Raw genomic sequence first — 19,057 nt, 5'->3', positions numbered from 1 at the left:
ATCCATAATTGATGCTTGCTTTGGGCAGATGCTGTATGGCCTGGGACTAGAGCAGCTGCTAAGTTTATGGAGGATAAAAGGAGCAGGATGGTACAGCAGGTATTTTCACTTTTATTTTCACTTGAAACTCTTGATTTTAGTCAAAACAAGGTGTTTCTTATAACCAGCTGCACCATTGCATGCAAGACTTCTAATACGTTTTGTTGCTTAGCCATTCCGATGGAAGGCAAACTACACCAGTGATTATGTATCTCTGCTGTGCTTGATATATCTAACGGAACTGTTCTTACAATCTGCAGGCTTACAGAGCAATGTTGCATTTTTCTTCTTTGTTTCCATGCCCTGAGGATATGATGCAGTTTGGCTCATTTAACTACTGTATGAGAGGCTTTCTCTAAATGTGAATTATCTCTTTCCAAAAAAACAAGATGCACCAAACAGAAAATAGAGTAAAACAAACAATAAACCGTTAGTTAGGCTTTAAAATGCAGGCAAGCAGAAAGGTTTTCATTGAATAAATACATTCGTATGCTGCAGATGTGTTTTTAAAAAGAATACTGCATAAGTAATATTTTCTCTACTCTGTCTTTTGTGTACAAACATAACAAGCTTGCTTTATTATGTTTTGACACTTTTCACACATTTCTTAATTATGAAATCCTTTCAGAGCAGAAGATGCTGAAAAGGCATGTTGAGATCTGTGATACTAGGAGCATTTTATATTCTAAGCTTTGCTTCAAGTGGAGTAATGTAAATGTATGGAATAGGAGCGACTTCAGTTACCTTCATCATCAGAACACTTTCGTTTTTTTGTTCTTTAGGGTTCAACATTTAACTGGAAAGCAATAAAAGCTTATTTTATACACTGCCACGTAAAGCATGCTTTGCAGATGAAATGTGGTTTTCATTAAATCTCAGGCCAGAACATTTAACAGAGCCTGACTGTCTGCCATCCTTTGTTCTTCTTTCTGTTGCCAACAACTACTTTATTAAAAACCATGCACAAAGCGAGCATTAAGGGGTCATTTAAACTTAAAGATACTTGGATCTGAGTCTGAAATGACAACTTCTGTTTAGCCTCTCATGCCTAGGTTGTTTTAAGCAACATCTGTGTACCATCATCCACAGTTTTGAGATTGCTTTAATACCTGAATCCATGGGCTAATTTAGGATCAATATTTCCTGTTGCTTTCATGGCCATTGTATATTCTCAGATCAATTAATTAAACCTACTATTTCCTTTATTCATTTTAAGTGACTAAATAATTTTTATTCATTAAAATCTACTCAAATATATATGAGTTTTGTATAGCCTTGAGTTTTTGTTAACCACATGTATATATATATTTGTTAGTTTGCACTACATTGTTCTTAGCATAAATTTATATTCAAAACAATGAGCTATTAGCATGATTCCTATGTAAATAATAAAGAATGTATTTATACTTGTATGCTTTTATACTACCTTGTAATATTGTCTACTGAATTCATTGTGATTCAAAAGTTCACACTGATTTTAAAGGCTATAATAGGCATCTGCTTTTAAGACAATAACAACTCAGATTCATTGTCATTATCACTTTAAACTTACAGCTAGCAGTAGAATAAGCGTGTTTAGTTTTTTGTTTGTTTGTTTTCTATTTTTTTCCCCAAAACAATTTAATGAACACACAATGACTGGAATGATAACCTTGCTTGCCAGTTTTCTACTCTAAGTTTATTTATTATAATAAAGCTGTAAATCCCTGAACAGGTTGAAGTTACATATATACATATATATATATATATAAAAAATAATAAAACCCTTCACTGCTTATTTATTTGTAACCAAGGCCTGATTAATAAGCAATCCAAACCTCAGTTTAGCAAGTCCAGTGAATGAGGTAGAAGAGCCTCTACAATATGAAGGTAATTTCCAGTGCAGTTTGCCATTTCATGATAAATCTAAATAATGAATTATTTGGAGTTGCTGGTAAGAAATCACATAAAAGCTCAATCCTCTTAATTAAATATTAGCTGTAATTAGCACTAAGTGTAAATGCTTTGAATATTAATTAGGGTTTCATGGAACTGCTGTCAATGTTAATGAGAAACAGTGAGGGTCTCACAACATCTGTTTTAGGACTCAGAGTAGTACAAAAACCTTTAGATCAAATGCACCTGGACATTAGCTCTTGATCCCTTTGTTACAATTAATGTTCTTTTTTTAACAGCTGCTGACTCTAATGCTATGTTTAGCATCTAGCATGAAGGCAGAGCCCTAAAGATGAGCAGTAACCAGCTACTGTGTTTCAAATCCAGCAAGGTGAAAATGCTTGCATAGGCAGAATTCAATTTGCTGTTGTTCATTCTTGCCACTTGCTGAAGGCTGTCCAGAAATAATACATTTAAAAGAAAGTCTAAGCTTCCTTGCATCTGCAAAATACTTATTTACCATTATTAAATGTCTATAGTGTCTACAGGAGAATCGATTCATTATTGTTTTTTATCTTTTTTTTTTTTTTTTTTTTAAGTTAAAGTATAAAATAAAAGAAATGAAAAAGGGACCTTGCCATTTTAATATAAGAAGGTATATGTGTATATATACAAGTGGTTTGAATGTTCCTTAATTTTTTTATTTTTTTAATGGCAAGTTTCAGTGTAATATAAAGCTTGGAAATATTGTATATATATGCCAATAAAATTTAGTGACTTAAACAAGTGAAGTATCTAAATGCCACTGCTTTCATTTTAAAGATTGTTGAATGTAGCAATGTAAACTACTTGCTCAAGGCCATACAGTAAAACAGTAGCAAAGGTGGGATTAAAATTAGGGAGGTTTCGTTTGCTATTGCTAAATCTTAATTTTCTAGGACAAAGGTAATGTCTTTTACAAAGCAAAATGTAATTTTCCCTTCTAGGCCTGCCATATACCAATGTTTTTTTCCTGTGCTGTGATACTGTAAATTTTTTAATTTAGCTTAGGCCGAGTTCAGGTCAGATCACCAATGTCTGAGTTAGCTGAAGTTGGCTGGAACTATCATTAGGTATGAAGTGCAAAAGAATGACTTCTATTCATCAGGTCTATTTTGAAATTAGGAAATCAAGGACAGATGAATAGAAACAACCTAAATTTTAAAGTACCCCTGTGCATATACTTGTATTTGTTGTGGAAAAATGGCAAAGCATTATAAATAAATAAGTAAAATTACTTGAATATTCATTTTTATATTACTTGTTAAAAGGATAATTTTCTCCTGTAAACCAGCTAGCCCATCTAAGTTTTTGAGTCCATAGTCCCTGTCTTAATGGCCTCTAATGCTGTAACATCATACTTTGGACATCATTTATATAGGTTCCAAAAGGTTGTTCTGTACATTTCCTCCCCGGTATCATTAGTATTTGGTATGAGCAGAACATTTAGTCAGAGGTCTCTAACTGACAGGTTAGCATGATTGACTTCCTAGTTCTACATCGAACATAAGGATGGATCTATCTGTAGAGATATCTGTTTTTAATGGTACAGGTGAATTTAAAATGGAAATGAAATGCTATTGTCTTCATATTTATATAATCTTTAAAGCTCTCCATATCCATTTCTATTAAAAGACCATAACATAAGAGAAAAATTTTGTGTTAGTAGATCTTATTTTGATGTATTTTTTTTAGTATTCAAATATTTAATATTGTGAATCTCATAAATTTAAACATTTGTGGCATACAGTTGTTCAATACAGCGTACCTCAAAGTAGTTTTGAATACCACATAAAGCATTATTTCATATAAATATTTTCAGGTGTGTTAACAGAATACACCCAAATTCCTCTCTGTGTGCAGGTTGCAAAGAAGTTCTGTGGAGGGTAAGTCAGAACGGGTCCCAGACCATGAGCTAGCCTTACCAGAGCTTTGTATTAGTAGTTGCACTTGGAAACATTTGGAATTAACTAAGCTTTGTCCCTTTTCCTTGTCTGACTGGAGGCATTAGTTGAGGTAAGCTTTCACAGACTTTTTACAGTTAAAGAACAGTCTACAGGTACAGATTCTAATTGTAGTAAGATTTAGTAAGGTTAGGAAAATGGATTTAACTCAGATAGGAAATACTCTCCTCAAGAAACAAACATTGCACCCTTTTCAGGCCAGCAATTGTAGCAGAATACTCTCATTACTTTCTAAGTTATTTTATCTCACCCCACATTTCTTCCTTTTCTTTCCCCTTTGATCTTCACAGGGTAATCAGGAAGCTACAGCACCTCCTGACACAATGGCACAGCCTTACGCCTCAGCCCAGTTTGCTCCTCCTCAGAATGGTATCCCTGCAGAATACACAGCCCCACATCCTCATCCAGCTCCAGACTACACAGGCCAAACCACTGTTCCAGAGCACACGTTAAACATGTACCCTCCTGCTCAGACACACTCTGAACAGAGTGCAGCTGACACAAATGCACAAACTGTCTCCGGCACAGCCACAGTAAGTCAAAGTTTTGCCTATTTTTTAAGCTGTGAATGTCAAGTGATATGTGTATTTATTGCTAACATTCATTCTTATGTTGTCTTGGTTACACTTGTTATCTATGTTACACTTGTACTAGGATTACGGGCAATTTTAACATTGATAGTTTATCAATGTTAAATCGATAATTGTAAAATGTTGTTGATATAGGAGAATATCGTTTTTCTGCTTTTGGAGTCTCTCAGACAGTGTGAGAGCTCTGTAGAATCAGTAGTTCATTTTCAATAGCAGAGAGACAACCTGTTCAACAGCAAGCCCATGAATCATATAATCAACTTGAACTAAGTCTGATCTAGGAAAACATTGGAAAAGAATATTTGTTAGTGTTTGTTTGAAAAAAAACAACAAACAACTAACTTATTTTGTAATTTTTAACGAGCTCTGTATCTTTGAGAAACAGGAGTATAAATTTTCATATGAGTATTCATTGAATGATCCTAAATTAAAATTACTTAAATAACTGCATGAATGAGTATTGTCAAGAGCGTACCTGCAACGCTATATTTTCCAGAGAGTTTTTCATGCAGCCTATACCAAACTTGTGTGTGGGTCTGTGCTCAACATAGCAGAAATGTTAGGCTTTCCTTCTACATGAGTTATATATGGAGTTCTGAAGTGTTATGAATTATGCAAGAGACTCCTTGGATATCCTTATCTTGTAATTTAAAAGTCACAAATTTCATCCATTGATAGTTTAGTGCTCCTGTCTTAGTTCTAGATTGGAACCCAACATAGACAGTGCTGTCAGCTGGCAGATTTCTGAGCCACTGAGCACCTGCATTGCACATGTAGGATCTAGCACAGAACAGACAGCACACTGCAGTTTGAGTATACGCTTGAAGCATCCCTTCCTACTAGCTGTCATTGCTCTCCTTGCTTCAGCCATACTCCATCCCTCATCTTACTGCCCCTTTCTCCCCTTGAACCTCAAGTTTCATGCATCAGGGCAGGAGGGAGAAGGGAAGTGGTTACTGTTAAATAAGTTGCTTTGAAGATCTGTGTGTCTTGCCATGTCACTAATTTCTTTATATGGATATGAGGAAGAAAGAAAAACACTAACATCTTATATTCTGCATCTAGAAGACTAGGAATTACCTAGGGCACTTCATGTGTTAGCCTTTGAAAAAGGAGAAGGAAGTCCTTGAGTCTTTAAGAAAGCATATGCTTTATTTTTCTTCTGTATCCCAATAGCAAGGTCATCACAGATGTATCAGTACTGAGCAAGCCCACATGAGTTTTGTGCCACACCACATTCAATCACATATACCTGAGGGGGCAAAAAATAATAATTAATAAAAAGGAAAGAAAGAATATTCCATGCTATTATGAATTGAACCATGCAGGTAGTCATTAACTTCTCTTCCTGTAAGGAGATGCCCTTGTGAATTAATTACACAGTTTTGTGATCTATGCAGTAAAATACTTAAGTCCTTTACTTCTTGATTTGGCATCTTTCTATTGGTCTGACTTGCCCTTTGCTGTAGTAGTGTGAGGATACTTAAAAAAGTATTCAGCTCTACAGGATTCCCTCTTCTCTCTTTGCTGTTATCTTCCTGGTTCTTTCAAACTTTTTAAATTCTCTTCCATAACTGTTTTTGTCAACTGTTGCTGAGTGCTACTGTCATTGGTTTAGAACAGGAACTCTAAGCTGAATAGGTACTCCAGAAAAGGTTGGATATTGATTAAAAATGTCATCTTTGCCATTGTCCCTGTCTCATTCTTTCTATATCTTGCTATTTCCCTTGCTCCTTTTGACCACTGCTGCACACTGAATAGATCTCTGTGATGCCTAGCTCAGCCTTTTTGTGTTTCTGAACTGTTGGTCTGTTGCTATTTGGTTCTGAAGTAAAAGACTGCTGGTGCTAAAATCAACGGTAAAACACCTGTCGATGTAAGTAGGGCTGGAGCTCATCCCTCATCATTTATTGCTTTCAATTTATTGTGTTTGCTCTCTGCTTCTTGATTTTTCAGTTTGAAGGAGCGTTTGTCCCTCTATCAGAAAAGTTGGGTATACGTTTTTCCAACATCTTCTGTGGTAAAGCCTGATGAAAAGAAATAATTCGGATTGTCCAGAATGCCCATACTTTTTCCGTGTGGACTATTCAATACTAGTTCCAGCAAGATCAGTGATTCCCTTGAGAGTTTCCTACTTCTGATATGCTAATAGATTTGATTGGAATTTGATTTGTATAATTTGCTATCTGGTCTTCTAATTTCCTTTTTTGCCGTCCTGATATGCAGTTTGCATTTTACCTGTCACATACTTTCTCCCTTCTGGCTCCACTTGGAGTGAAATTCCATCTTCTGAAGGATAACATTGCAATACCACTAACCTTTTGTATTTGGGGAATTTCATGTATTTATTTGCTCTTTTTATTATGGATCCTTTTCTTCCCTTCCAGTTTCCTTTCTTACAGAGTAATGTGCACAACTTTGTTTTAAGTAATTCCCATGCTGTTCATAAAGAATGAGACTTCCTTGCTTTTGATATTAGGGTGCTTTTGAGAAAGTCGTTATTTAAAAAAATGTGTGTGTGTGTATATATATATATATATATATATGTATATATATATATATATAATATATAATATGTTATATTGAAAGTTGTGGATACTGTCCCTTCTTGGAAAACAGTACACTGAAAATACAAATTTACAAGAAATGTTTCTCTGTGGATCTACATCGTTCAAGGTACCCTTGACATTTAGCATATTAATCACCAGTTTTACAAATTTGCAGTCAAATATTGTTTGCACAGTTTAATTATGGGTACCTAGATCTTTAGTATTGCACTTAACACACTGTAGAGACATTATAAATAGGTATATGGAGATGGAACCTAGGCATTTGGGTTTTGTAATATTATGAGTGTCCACCTCTGTACATCTCTTTGTGGGTTTAATATGTGTCTGTTATTTGAAATAGAGCTTCAGTAGCACTGTGTCTACATTTTAACTCCATGTTGTCTTTACTGTTGAAGGAAAAAATGTTTGTTTCTTTCCAGTTACTGCTAGTTTTCTGAATAGTTGGTTTCCAGTCTTTAAGAATTTTAAGTGGAGTTGGTTGGGAATGTAGCGGTATTTTTTTTAGCAGGCCCCAATATTTTTACAGTTTACTGTCAGTAAATTGTGTTAGGTGCATTGAAAAGAAAAACGATTGATCATTCACAAAAACATTGTGGTGATTAATGTAGATCAGATAAGCTATTTGAAGCAAGACCAGTTTTTGAGTTTTCTTATTTATGTACATACTTCTGTACATTTGAAGCTGTATATGCCACTAAAAATGGATCTTAAAATTTCAAAATATAAAGCTAATAAGCTGCAGGGCAATTTCCTAATTTGCAGAACAGTTATCAGAAGTGACTTAATTTTATCTGTGAAGGATTTAATCCACACTAAGGTTAGACACATACCCTGGCTTTCTTTGTCTGCCCCTTTCTTTTTGTGTCGTTTTGTCTGAAAGAATTGTACATTGTAGCAAGAGCTCACATGGGGTCTTGAGTAACCCAAATCACAGTAAAGATATAAACAGAGATAAAAATAAAAAGTTGCTTACAACTTCTCTTGAACCCTGCACTGCAGAATGTGATACTGGCCCAGCTGGAGCCAATGTCAGTATTTCAATTGCAAGTTCAGATTCCAATCATCAGTTTTATTACAGCTTTGCAGTTTTGTGCACATTAAAGTGCTATTAATATAGGAAGTCTGTAGACTCGATTTTCTTATATATATATATATATATATTTATATATATATATATAATATATATATATATTTCTTTTATATATATATATATAAGAAAATCGAGTCTACAGACTTCCTATATTAATATATATATATATATATAAGTATAATACACAGTATAATCTATAGGCTTTACTAAATGTTTCCCGAATAGTCTTTGATCATTGAGAGCCTTTCAAAATGGGTGTAAAGCCAAAATGGCAGTGCTTTAAACAGTCTTTGAGTTTGCGTGGTAAATTAGTGAGTATTTTCTTGATCAAATCTAAAATATTTTATTGAGAATTTAATATGAAGGAAATAAATTATTTTCTATTTTATTTTTTAATTATTTTTTAAAGTAAAATTCAAAAAAAATTTACTTTTTATAAGAAACCATTGCACCAAGTCTTCATACATTGAGTTTCTCCACAGAGCACACAATATGTGAAAATAATGCTCCAGATATCTTTTATCTCTAGGACTAACTTTCTGTGCACTCCCAAGTGGTTTGGGCATCTCTAATTAGTTTTTGTTAATTGAACCAACCTACTCTGTCAACAAGCATGCCATTCCTTACACTTATCTCTTAGTTTCATTCCAAAGTTATTTTCAGTTAAGAACTAACATTTTCTCCTTGCTTTTGCTCAATTTTACTACAAAGCACACTGAAAACTGCAGACAAGAAGTACAAAACTTTCTGATACTGTTAAGATTTTATTTTTCTACTTGTTGTGCATAACTAGTTGAAATACAATTTAATGGAAATCAATTTAGCAGTGAAGATGTGGGATTAGAAATGCTCTTGTACTTGTAAAAATGCATTTCCTAGTACTTTTTTTATATGTTATTTTGATAAAATAGTGAGGAACAGTGTTCTGTTAGGACAAGTGCTGGAAATGACTGATACTTAGTATGTCTACAAATTACTAACTCTCTATTTAGATGTTATTAAACAGGAGAAAATGTACAGGATGAAAGCGAAGTAAATATTTAAAGACAGGATTATTTAACTGAAACAATATAAAATCATCCGTACGTAATAAAATACTGTCAAATTCTATTTTGAGTCTTCTCTGGTTTTCATCTTTTGGATCAATATGTTTATTTAAATTTAATCAAGGAAGTAGTCTATCTGAGGATATGCATGATCAATACTCATCCAGCACTGGGTTCTCCTGTAAGGTTATTTAAGCACTAATAGACTTATGGAGTTGCATAACATCAAACATACTTTTATTCATAATCAAAAAGAGAAAATTGTTTCTTTCCAGATGGATGGACCAATGGTAATAGTATTATAAATCTATGATGAGTAACATCTGTAAATTTTTCAGTTTTTTTTAGTGTTACATTATAGTACATATTTTAAAGGATTTTAAAGATATTTGATCATTTTTTAGATATGAAATCACCTTTTACATGTATACGTATGCAAATATGTTGTATGTCTGTAATATGGCTCAGAGAGTAAAACTTTTTAAACTTTTGCTTCTTTTTTTTTTTTTTATGAGCAAGTTCTGTTGAATTCTGTGGCAGATGGATTTGTAAATGCAAAGGGCATTAACTCTGCATGTGTGAGGAAGCAGATAATAGTAGAATTTTTTTTTTTTTTTTCTGTAGTGCCTTCTAATCTGTGCATTATACAATTAAAAGAAGCAAATTTGGTATGGTAAAAACCTGATTTGTGCTGTCCTGAGTTTTATGTATGTGTGTGTATAAAAAAAAAAAAATCCCCTCTAAAGTTCCTCTAAATCCTTCTGATTTAGGACAACCTTGAGATCATTCTGTAGCCTTCTTGCCTTGGAGTGTGATTTCACCAGGTTTCACAAGCTGAAATGCATTTAATAATTCATGTGTTTGGACAGGCATCTTCCAGGGAAAACACAGTTGCTTTGTGATGTTGGTGGTTCAGTGCATACTTATCTTCTGTCTATGTTGGTTCTGAGTCAATATACAGAGCATGGCGTTAGGAGATACTATGCTTCTGGAATCCTTTCAAAGATGTAGGGCAGAGGTGTGGGTTTTCTGTGACCATTGAAGATGATGAGGTATCTTTTGCATAACTCCTGTGCAAAGGATAAATTTCAGCTTGGTTATTACCAAAATTCCTCCTGTAGCACCTACTGAACTTGACACTGTTCTGTGTGAATATAACTGATATGCTAGATAAAACTGAGCAGAATTGCAGTGCAGATAACCACGTCATTCATTAGGTAACCTCTAAAAAGTGACACTTTTGAGGACTGTGCTCCCTCTGTGGAGGAGCTAGGAACGTTTCACCATGATGCGACTGTCTTGCAGGTCAGATCTCCCCATGGATGGATTATTTTTTCCCCTACTGATGTCAGTGACCCAATTTTTATTCCAATTCAATTCCATATTTTTGTCTGTAGATGTTTGTCACCAGCATGCTATGCTAAATAGTTGGTAATACTTTGACAACTGTTACAGCAGTGTTTATTCATCTAAATCATAGCCTGCTGGTGCAGGCTATTGTATCAGCATGGTGTGCTATTTCAGTTATGCTATCTATTATATTTGGTCCCAACTGCTACTTGAATAAAATATTTCAAGAAGCTTGTTTCAGCACCCTCACTGCTTTGGAACTGCGGAAGCAAGCAGCCTGGTCCAGCCCCTATTTTACAGTATGGTGAAGAGATCAAAACTGACATCCCAAATAGATAACATAATGCTGTGCAAGTTGGGTGAGGCATGATAATGTCTTGTGATCATACGTATTATTGCTTCTAAGAAGCTCCCTGGCTGAGAGTCCTTCTTGTAAATTTTGTAACTATGCCCTGTGTGTTTCTTTGTCTATGCTAAAGAATTACACAAACATACTGCTCACTTAAACATCTGTATTTGTCAGTGGATGCTCTGAAATAGCTGCTTCTGCAGAACCTCAAATACACAGAACCTCAAACCAACTGATTTCTATGAGACAGTTCATGAAGTCCCTGTTTGTATTCTTATTTGTATTGCCTGGTAAGAAGACAGTCACTCCTTTTTTGGTGCTGCTGAGTTAACTTGGGCATTGCTCTCAGAACATATCTGTCATGTGTCAGTAGGTATATGGTGTGAGGAGAGCATCTGTTGAACAGTGTTGTGGGCAGCTGATTGTGCCACTGCATGCACATCAGCTTATCTTGTGTTCTGAAATTGCAGTCCTTGGATCCTCATGATCTAGGTATCATCTCATTTCTATTTCCTTTTGATACTCATACTAAGAGGGGATTGCAAGCAAGGTACTGAAACAGAAGGCAAAAAGTTTGTTTGTTTGTTTGTTTGTTTGTTTTCTGAGATATTGTTACTTTAACTTCCTCTTATGCTTGAAGTTGGTGATAGTGTACTAGTAAAGCATAAGCACAAAATAAATTAAGAAAAAACAAAACACCACCACAACCGAAAAAAAAACAACAGCAATTAAGAAAGCAATAACACTGTCATCTCTAGCCACATTTTCTCAAATAAATTAGTTGATTGTGTGCTATTGAATACCTCTCTGAATGCTTATTGTGGACTAATACAGCTCAGTTTACTTGGGCAAGCAGTACCAGCCAACACTAAGATTAAGTGCACGAAAAATTACAGAATCACAGAATTTTCTAGGTTGGAAGAGACCTCAAGGTCATCGAGTCCAACCTCTGACCTAACGCTAACAGTCCCCACTAAACCATTTCCCTAAGCTCTACATCTAAACGTCTTTTGAAGACTTCCAGGGATGGTGACTCCACCACTTCCCTGGGCAGCCTGTTCCAGTGCCTCACAACCCTTTCAGTGAAGAAGTTCTTCCTAACATCTAACCTAAAACTCCCCTGGCTCAACTTAAGCCCATTCCCCCTCGTCCTGTCACCAGGCACGTGGGAGAACAGGCCAACCCCCACCTCGCTACAGCCTCCCTTGAGGTACCCATAGAGAGCGATAAGGTTGCCCCTGAGCCTCCTCTTCTCCAGGCTGAACAAGCCCAGCTCCCTCAGCCGCTCCTCGTAGGACTTGTTCTCCAGGCCCCTCACCATCTTGGTTGCCCTTCTCTGGACTCTTTCGAGCACCTCGATGTCCTTCTTGTAGCGAGGGGCCCAAAACTGAACACAGTACTCGAGGTGCGGCCTCACCAGAGCTGAGTACAGGGGGAAAAAATTGCAGAGGTATTTTCAGTGACATTGTCAGACAGAGACATAGTGGTATCATTCCAGCTTGAATTTTCCTCCAGCAAGCATTACCAATTAATTTCTGATCTGCCAAATTTAATTGACCAATTAAGCAATTTAACATTTTCTTCCTGGCTGGTCCCGAAAGAGTACTGTATTTTGTTTGTTTTTGTTTTGTTTTTTAGTTTTCCTGCTCCTTCTGTCACCTCTTGGGCTCTTGGCTTTCCATACCAGTTCTTTATTTCTTTATTGACTTTTTTTTTTCTCTTAGCAGTCTTAAGTAGCCATGGCATCCAAATGCTTTGGCTGTTCTTCAGGTTCTGATGTCTTGAGAAAAACATTTGTTGCACATTTTGCTGAATAAACTAAGCATAAATTTCAAAGGGGACCTTGCCATGGTGAAATAGCTAATTACAACTTACTTTATATTTGACCTTCTGCATCTTACATTATAACATGTTAATTAGAATTGATCTTTATTTACAAAGTGGACTTTTTTTCTTCTGAAAATTAGCTCTCATTTTCACTAAATGCAAGAATGTCTCTGCTAGATTAGGTAAAGCTAATGATGTTTTCCATACTCTTGTAATTAGCCTACAAACAGCAAATGGGTTGCAACTTTAGCAGAACTCAATTTCTCCTTGCATCAAGACTTTATAACTGTGATACAAACTTGTATATTGACAGGAGCACTTTGTGTGATAGCATGAGGAGAATGTGTTGGTAATCTCTTGGTTAACCAAGAACATCCTCCGTTCCTTGCTTGCAAGAAACTGGATCTTCAGAGAGAAGTCAGAATGGTCAGGTAGACCATACCATCCACAAGATGACAGACTAACAAGGTTTGTAGCTAAAAGCTATGAAGATCATTCCAAATGGCTCCCTGTCTTCCTCCTTAAATCATGACCTAGATGGGCTGGAGAGTTGGGCAGGGAGAAATTTAATGAAATATAACAAGGGCAAGTGTAGAGCAGGATGACCAAGAAGCAGCACTGTGCCCTTGTGGGCAAGGTCAATGGCATCCTGGGGTATATCAGTAGGGCTGTGGTTAGTACATTGAGAGAGGTTCTCCTCCCCCTTTACTCTGCTGTGGTGAGACTGCATCTGGAATATTGCACCCAGTTCTGGACCCCCCAGTTCAGGAAGGACCGAGAACTGCTTGAGAGAGTCCAGTGCAGAGCCACGAGGATGATTAAGGGAATGGAGCATCTCCCTTATGAGGAAAGGCTAAGGGAGCTGGGTCTCTTTAGTTTGGAGAAGAGGAGACTGAGGGATGACCTTATTAATGTTTATAAATATGTAAAGGGTGAGTGTCAGGAGGATGGAGCCAGGCTCTTCTTGGTGACATCTAATGATAGGACAAGGGGCAATGGGTGCAAGCTGTAACATAGGAGGTTCCCCTTAAATGTGAGATGAAACATTTTCACAGTGAGGGTGACAGAGCACTGGAACAGACAGCCCAGGGGGGTTGTGGAGTCTTCTCTGGAGGTTTAACATACATATATAAAATAATTGCTAATATTTCACAGGTGGTGTTTTTGTCTATCCCTACGGTGGCAGGGAGAGGTACTGACAGGATACGAAAAGCCCACCTGATAAACACATGGCTCAGAGGCTGGTGCCAGCACAGAAATCTTGGTTTTTTTTTGACCATGGGGTGCTTTACTCGGCACCCGGCCTGATGGCTGCAGACGGGTCCCTATCTCCAAGGGGAAAATGGATCCTGGGCCAGGAGCTGGTGAGGCTCATTGAGAAGGCTTTAAACTAGGTAAGATGGGGGATGGGGCTGAAACAAGGCTTGTTGGAGCTGTGCCAGGAGGAACAATGGCAAGGCCGGGGGATAAGGCAATGGCCCAGCTGAAGTGCATCTACACCAATGCACACAGCATGGGTAACAAACAGGAGGAGCTGGAAGCCATCATGCAGCAGTCAGGCTATGACTTGGTTGCCATCACGGAGATGTGGTAGGACCACTCTCATGACTGGAGTGCTGCAATGCCTGGCTATAAACTCTTCAGAAGGGACAGGCAGCATGGAAGGGGCAGTGGTGTGGCTCTCTATATTAGAGAATCTCTCGATGTTGTGGAACTCAAGGCTGGGAATGACAAGGTTGAGTCCCTTTGGGTTAGGATTGGCGGGAAGGCCAACAAGGCTAGCGTCCTGGTTGGGGTCTGTTATAGACCACCGAACCAGGATGAGGAGACAGATGAGGAATTCTACAGGCAGCTGACAGAAGTTGAGAAATCGTCAGTGCTTGTTCTCGTGGGGGACTTCAACTTCCCAGATATATCCTGGAAGCACAACACAGCCCAGAGAAAGCAGTCTAGGAGGTTTCTGGAGAGCGTGGAAGATAGCTTCCTGACACAGCTGGTTAGTGAGCCTACCAGGGGTGGTGCCCCGCTAGACCTTCTCTTCACAAACAGAGAAGGACTGGTGGGAGATGTGGTGGTCAGAAGCTGTCTTGGACAGAGTGACCACGAAATGGTGGAGTTCTCTATTCTTGGCGAGGCCAGGAAGGGGACCAGTAAAACTGCTGTATTGGACTTCCGGAGGGCTGACTGTGAGCTGCTCAGGACACTGGTTGGCAGAGTCCCTTGGGAGGCGGTTCTGAAGGGCAGAAGAGTCCAGGAAGGCTGGGCGCTCTTCAAGAAGAAAATCTTAATGGTGCAGGAGCGGTCTGTCCCCACATACCCAAAGACGAGCCGACGTGGAAGAAGACCGGCCTGGCTCAACAGAGAGTTGCAGCTTGAACTTAGGAGAAAAAAGAGGGTTTATAATCTTTGGAAAAAAGGGCGGGCCACTGAAGAGGACTACAAGGATGTTACGAGGCTGTGCAGGGACAAAATTAGAAAGGCCAAAGCTCATCTGGAGCTCAATCTGGCTACTGCCATTAAAGACAACAAAAAATCTTTTTACAAATACGTCAACGCAAAACGGAGGACTAAGGAAAATCTCCATCCTTTACTGGATGCGGGGGGAAACCTTGTTACAAAAGATAAGGAAAAGGCGGAGGTGCTTAATGCCTTCTTTGCCTCAGTCTTTATTGGCAATACCGGTTGTTCTCTGGATACCCAGTACCCTGAGCTGGCAGAAGGGGATGGGGAGCAGAATGTGGCCCTCACTATCCACGAAGAAATGGTTGGCAACCTGCTATGGCACTTGGATGTGCACAAGTCGATGGGGCCAGATGGGATTCACCCGAGGATACGGAGAGAACTGGCGGAGGAGCTGGCCAAGCCGCTTTCCATCATTTATCAGCAGTCCTGGCTATCGGGGGAGGTCCCAGTTGACTGGTGGCTAGCAAACGTGACGCCCATCTACAAGAAGGGACAGAGGGCAGACCCGGGGAACTATAGGTTTGTCAGTTTGACGTCAGTGCCAGGGAAGCTCATGGAGCAGATTATCTTGAGAGTCATCATGCGGCACTTGCAGGGCAAGCAGGCGATGAGGCCCAGTCAGCATGGGTTTATGAAAGGCAGGTCCTGCTTGACTAACCTGATCTCCTTCTATGACAAAGTGACGCGCTTGGTGGATGAGGGAAAGGCTGTGGAGGTGGTCTACCTTGACTTCAGCAAGGCTTTTGACACCGTTTCCCACAGCATTCTCCTCAAGAAACTGGCTGCTCTTGGCTTGGACTGGCGTACGCTTTGTTGGGTTAGAAACTGGCTGGATAGCCAGGCCCAAAGAGTCGCGGTGAATGGAGTCAAATCCAGTTGGAGGCCAGTCACTAGTGGCGTTCCCCAGGGCTCGGTGCTGGGGCCGGTCCTCTTTAATATCTTCATCGATGATCTGGATGAGGGCATTGAGTGCACCCTCAGTAAGTTCACAGATGACACCAAGTTAGGTGCGTGTGTCGATCTGCTTGAGGGTAGGAAGGCTCTGCAGGAGGATCTGGATAGGCTGGACCAATGGGCTGAGGTCAACTGCATGAAGTTCAACAAGGCCAAGTGCCAGGTCCTTCACCTGGGGCGCAATAACCCCAAGCAGAGCTACAGGCTGGGAGATGAGTGGTTGGAGAGCTGCCAGGCGGAGAAGGACCTGGGAGTGATGGTTGATAGTCGGCTGACTATGAGCCAGCAGTGTGCTCAGGTGGCCAAGAAGGCCAACAGCATCCTGGCTTGCATAAGAAACAGTGTGGCCAGCAGGGCTAGGGAGGTGATTGTCCCCCTGTACTCGGCTCTGGTGAGGCCGCACCTCGAGTACTGTGTTCAGTTTTGGGCCCCTCGCTACAAGAAGGACATCAAGGTGCTCGAAAGAGTCCAGAGAAGGGCGACCAAGATGGTGAGGGGCCTGGAGAACAAGTCCTACGAGGAGCAGCTGAGGGAGCTGGGCTTGTTCAGCCTGGAGAAAAGGAGGCTGAGGGGCGACCTTATCGCTCTCTACAGGTACCTTAAAGGAGGCTGTAGCGAGGTGGGGGTTGGCCTGTTCTCCCACGTGCCTGGTGACAGGACGAGGGGGAATGGGCTAAAGTTGCACCAGGGGAGTTTTAGGTTGGATGTTAGGAAGAATTTCTTTATCAAACGGGTTGTTAGACATTGGAACGGGCTGCCCAGGGAAGTGGTGGAGTCACCATCCCTGGAAGTCTTTAAAAGACGTTTAGATGTGGAGTGTAGGGATATGGTTTAGTGGAGAACTGTTAGTGTTAGGCCAGAGGTTGGACTCGATAATCTTGAAGTCTCTTCCAACCTAAAAATTCTGTGATTCTGTGATTTTAAAAAGAATAGCATAAATGCAAAAACTGTCTCTACTTTTGCTTGCTTATTGTCTGCTTTTAATCTTTGAGTGTATTTGATTGTGTTTCCCTTTCTATCTTTATGAGTCTTTAATTCCTTTTTGTAATATTCTCTGATTCTTCCACTTATTTCTCTGTCTAGATTGCTGCATCTTGCTGGGTCTAGATGCTTTCTCAGAAGGTATCCCATGCAGTTGTGTTACACTATCAGCATATTTTACTGCCTTTTTTTGACTTAGAAAGACCCTCAAAGCCTTTCTACTACAGACCTCTCAGGTCATCTACTACTTTTTCTCAAAGCGATTTTCTGTATTTTCTTTTCCAACAGACTCACCCATTGAAACAGTTGTCATTTCCATTGATCTCTTCTTTTCCTGAGAACAGCCTCTGAAATAAAATTAGAGTCTTACCCCAGTACACAAATTCTGAGATGCCTGTTGAAATCCATCTGCACATGACTGGAAAATGGATAGCACTCTTCAGGTGCTTCACAGCCATAGCAAAGAGGTCTGCAAAAATGCTTGTGAGAAGGGGGGGACTTCTCATTGGCCTCAGCCATGAGGTCTAATAACACTGCCAATGTGTAGACAAAGTACAAAAAAATTCACTATCAATGGCACAGAGGACTTCAAAGATTGCCATTGAGAACATCTCAGTACTTACATATTGACTAATTTTGAGATGAAATTGGCACTGCCTCCCAGCTTGCTATACCCCAGAAAGCAAGAACGAAGGGTTTCCTCTTTTAGTGCTTTTTTGGTTGGATTGTAATTAAAATATTTTTTCTCTGATTTATTAAAGAAAAACAAAAAGTCAGCACAATGTCTTCTGAGTCAGTCAAAAGGGAAGAGAAGAGTGATTATACTTGGCAAGTCATTTCTGTGCCTGTGCTTTTTTTTCCTGCTATTACAGAAAGTGCATCAAAAGATGTCAACTATTTAATTTAATAAGGATTCGTATAACTTCCAGCTGTTCAAGAATAGTTTCTAAATATTTGATTTGAAAACAATATGTGTACCCCCACAATGCGACATACTGAAGTCATGATCACCCAGCTATCCAGAAACATCTAAGTATGCCTGTGCTAATTAGTATGTTTGCAGATGAAGCTTCTGTAATGGGAGCTTCGGATAATAAAATACCCAGTGCTTTGTTAAGAGAATGTATGAGATAGAGAAGTCTACCAAACTGAAAAGAAACTATGTAAATATACTATTTATGGAAGAATTAATATGAACATGAAATTATATTCAAAACTAAGTTCTGTGGGTTTTCACACACAGTGATAGTTTAGGCCTGTTGTGGTTCCGCTCGAGTGGGCAGCCGAGCTCCACCACAGCCGCTCTCACTCCCCCTCCTCAAAGAGGAATGGGGAGAAAATATGTGAAAAGGGCTCAAGGGTTGAGACAAGGATGAGAAAATCACTCAGTAATTATTGTAATGGGCAAAACAGACTCGGCATAAGGAGATAGTAAGATTTATTGCCTATTACTAACAAGCGAGAGAAGTGAGAAAACAAAGGAAAAAAAAAAAAACAAAAGCACCTTCCCCCCCATCCACCCTCTTCCACCTCCTCCCCCCGAGCAGTGCAGGGGAACGGGGGAATGGGGGTTATGGTCAGTCTACAGCACTTCTTCTCTGTCGCTCCTTCTCAGTCACTCTCGTCCCCTGTGCTGTGGGGTCCCACCCACGGGATGCAGTCCTTGATGAACTGATCCAGTGTGGGCTTCCCACAGGCAGCAGCTCTTCCAGAACTGCTCCAGATATGGGTCCGTACCACGGGGTCCATCCCTCAGGAGAAAACTGCTCCAACCTGGCTCCCCTACGGGCAGCAGCTCCTGCCAGGTCACCTGCTCCTGCGTGGGCTCCTCTCCACAGGCTACAGGTCCGGCCCAGAATCTGCTCCGGCAGGGGTCTTCCACAGGCGGCAGCCTCCATCGGTGCAGGGCCACCTGCTCCA

General features: G+C 39.5%; 1 protein-coding gene across 24 annotated transcripts in view; it reads left to right on the top strand.

Moving 5' to 3' along the window:
- The window catches only part of RBFOX1 (RNA binding fox-1 homolog 1), a 681,896-nt gene that overhangs the window by 521,489 nt on the left and 141,350 nt on the right, over positions 1-19,057 (top strand). For 23 of the 24 annotated variants that reach the window (XM_032197974.1, XM_032197969.1, XM_032197973.1 and 20 more), the window contains one exon: positions 4,208-4,450. In XM_032197974.1, coding sequence (XP_032053865.1) covers positions 4,208-4,450 — 243 coding nt within the window. Of the gene's footprint in view, positions 1-72; positions 100-4,207; positions 4,451-19,057 lie in introns of those variants that run through there. The other variant, XM_032197985.1, reaches the window with a different exon arrangement.

The sequence above is a fragment of the Aythya fuligula genome, chromosome 15 (genome assembly GCF_009819795.1).
Source record: "Aythya fuligula isolate bAytFul2 chromosome 15, bAytFul2.pri, whole genome shotgun sequence".
Classification (NCBI taxonomy): Eukaryota; Metazoa; Chordata; class Aves; order Anseriformes; family Anatidae; genus Aythya; species Aythya fuligula.
The sequence above is the reverse complement of the archived record's forward strand: the minus strand, read 5'-3'. Positions and strand labels throughout refer to the sequence as shown.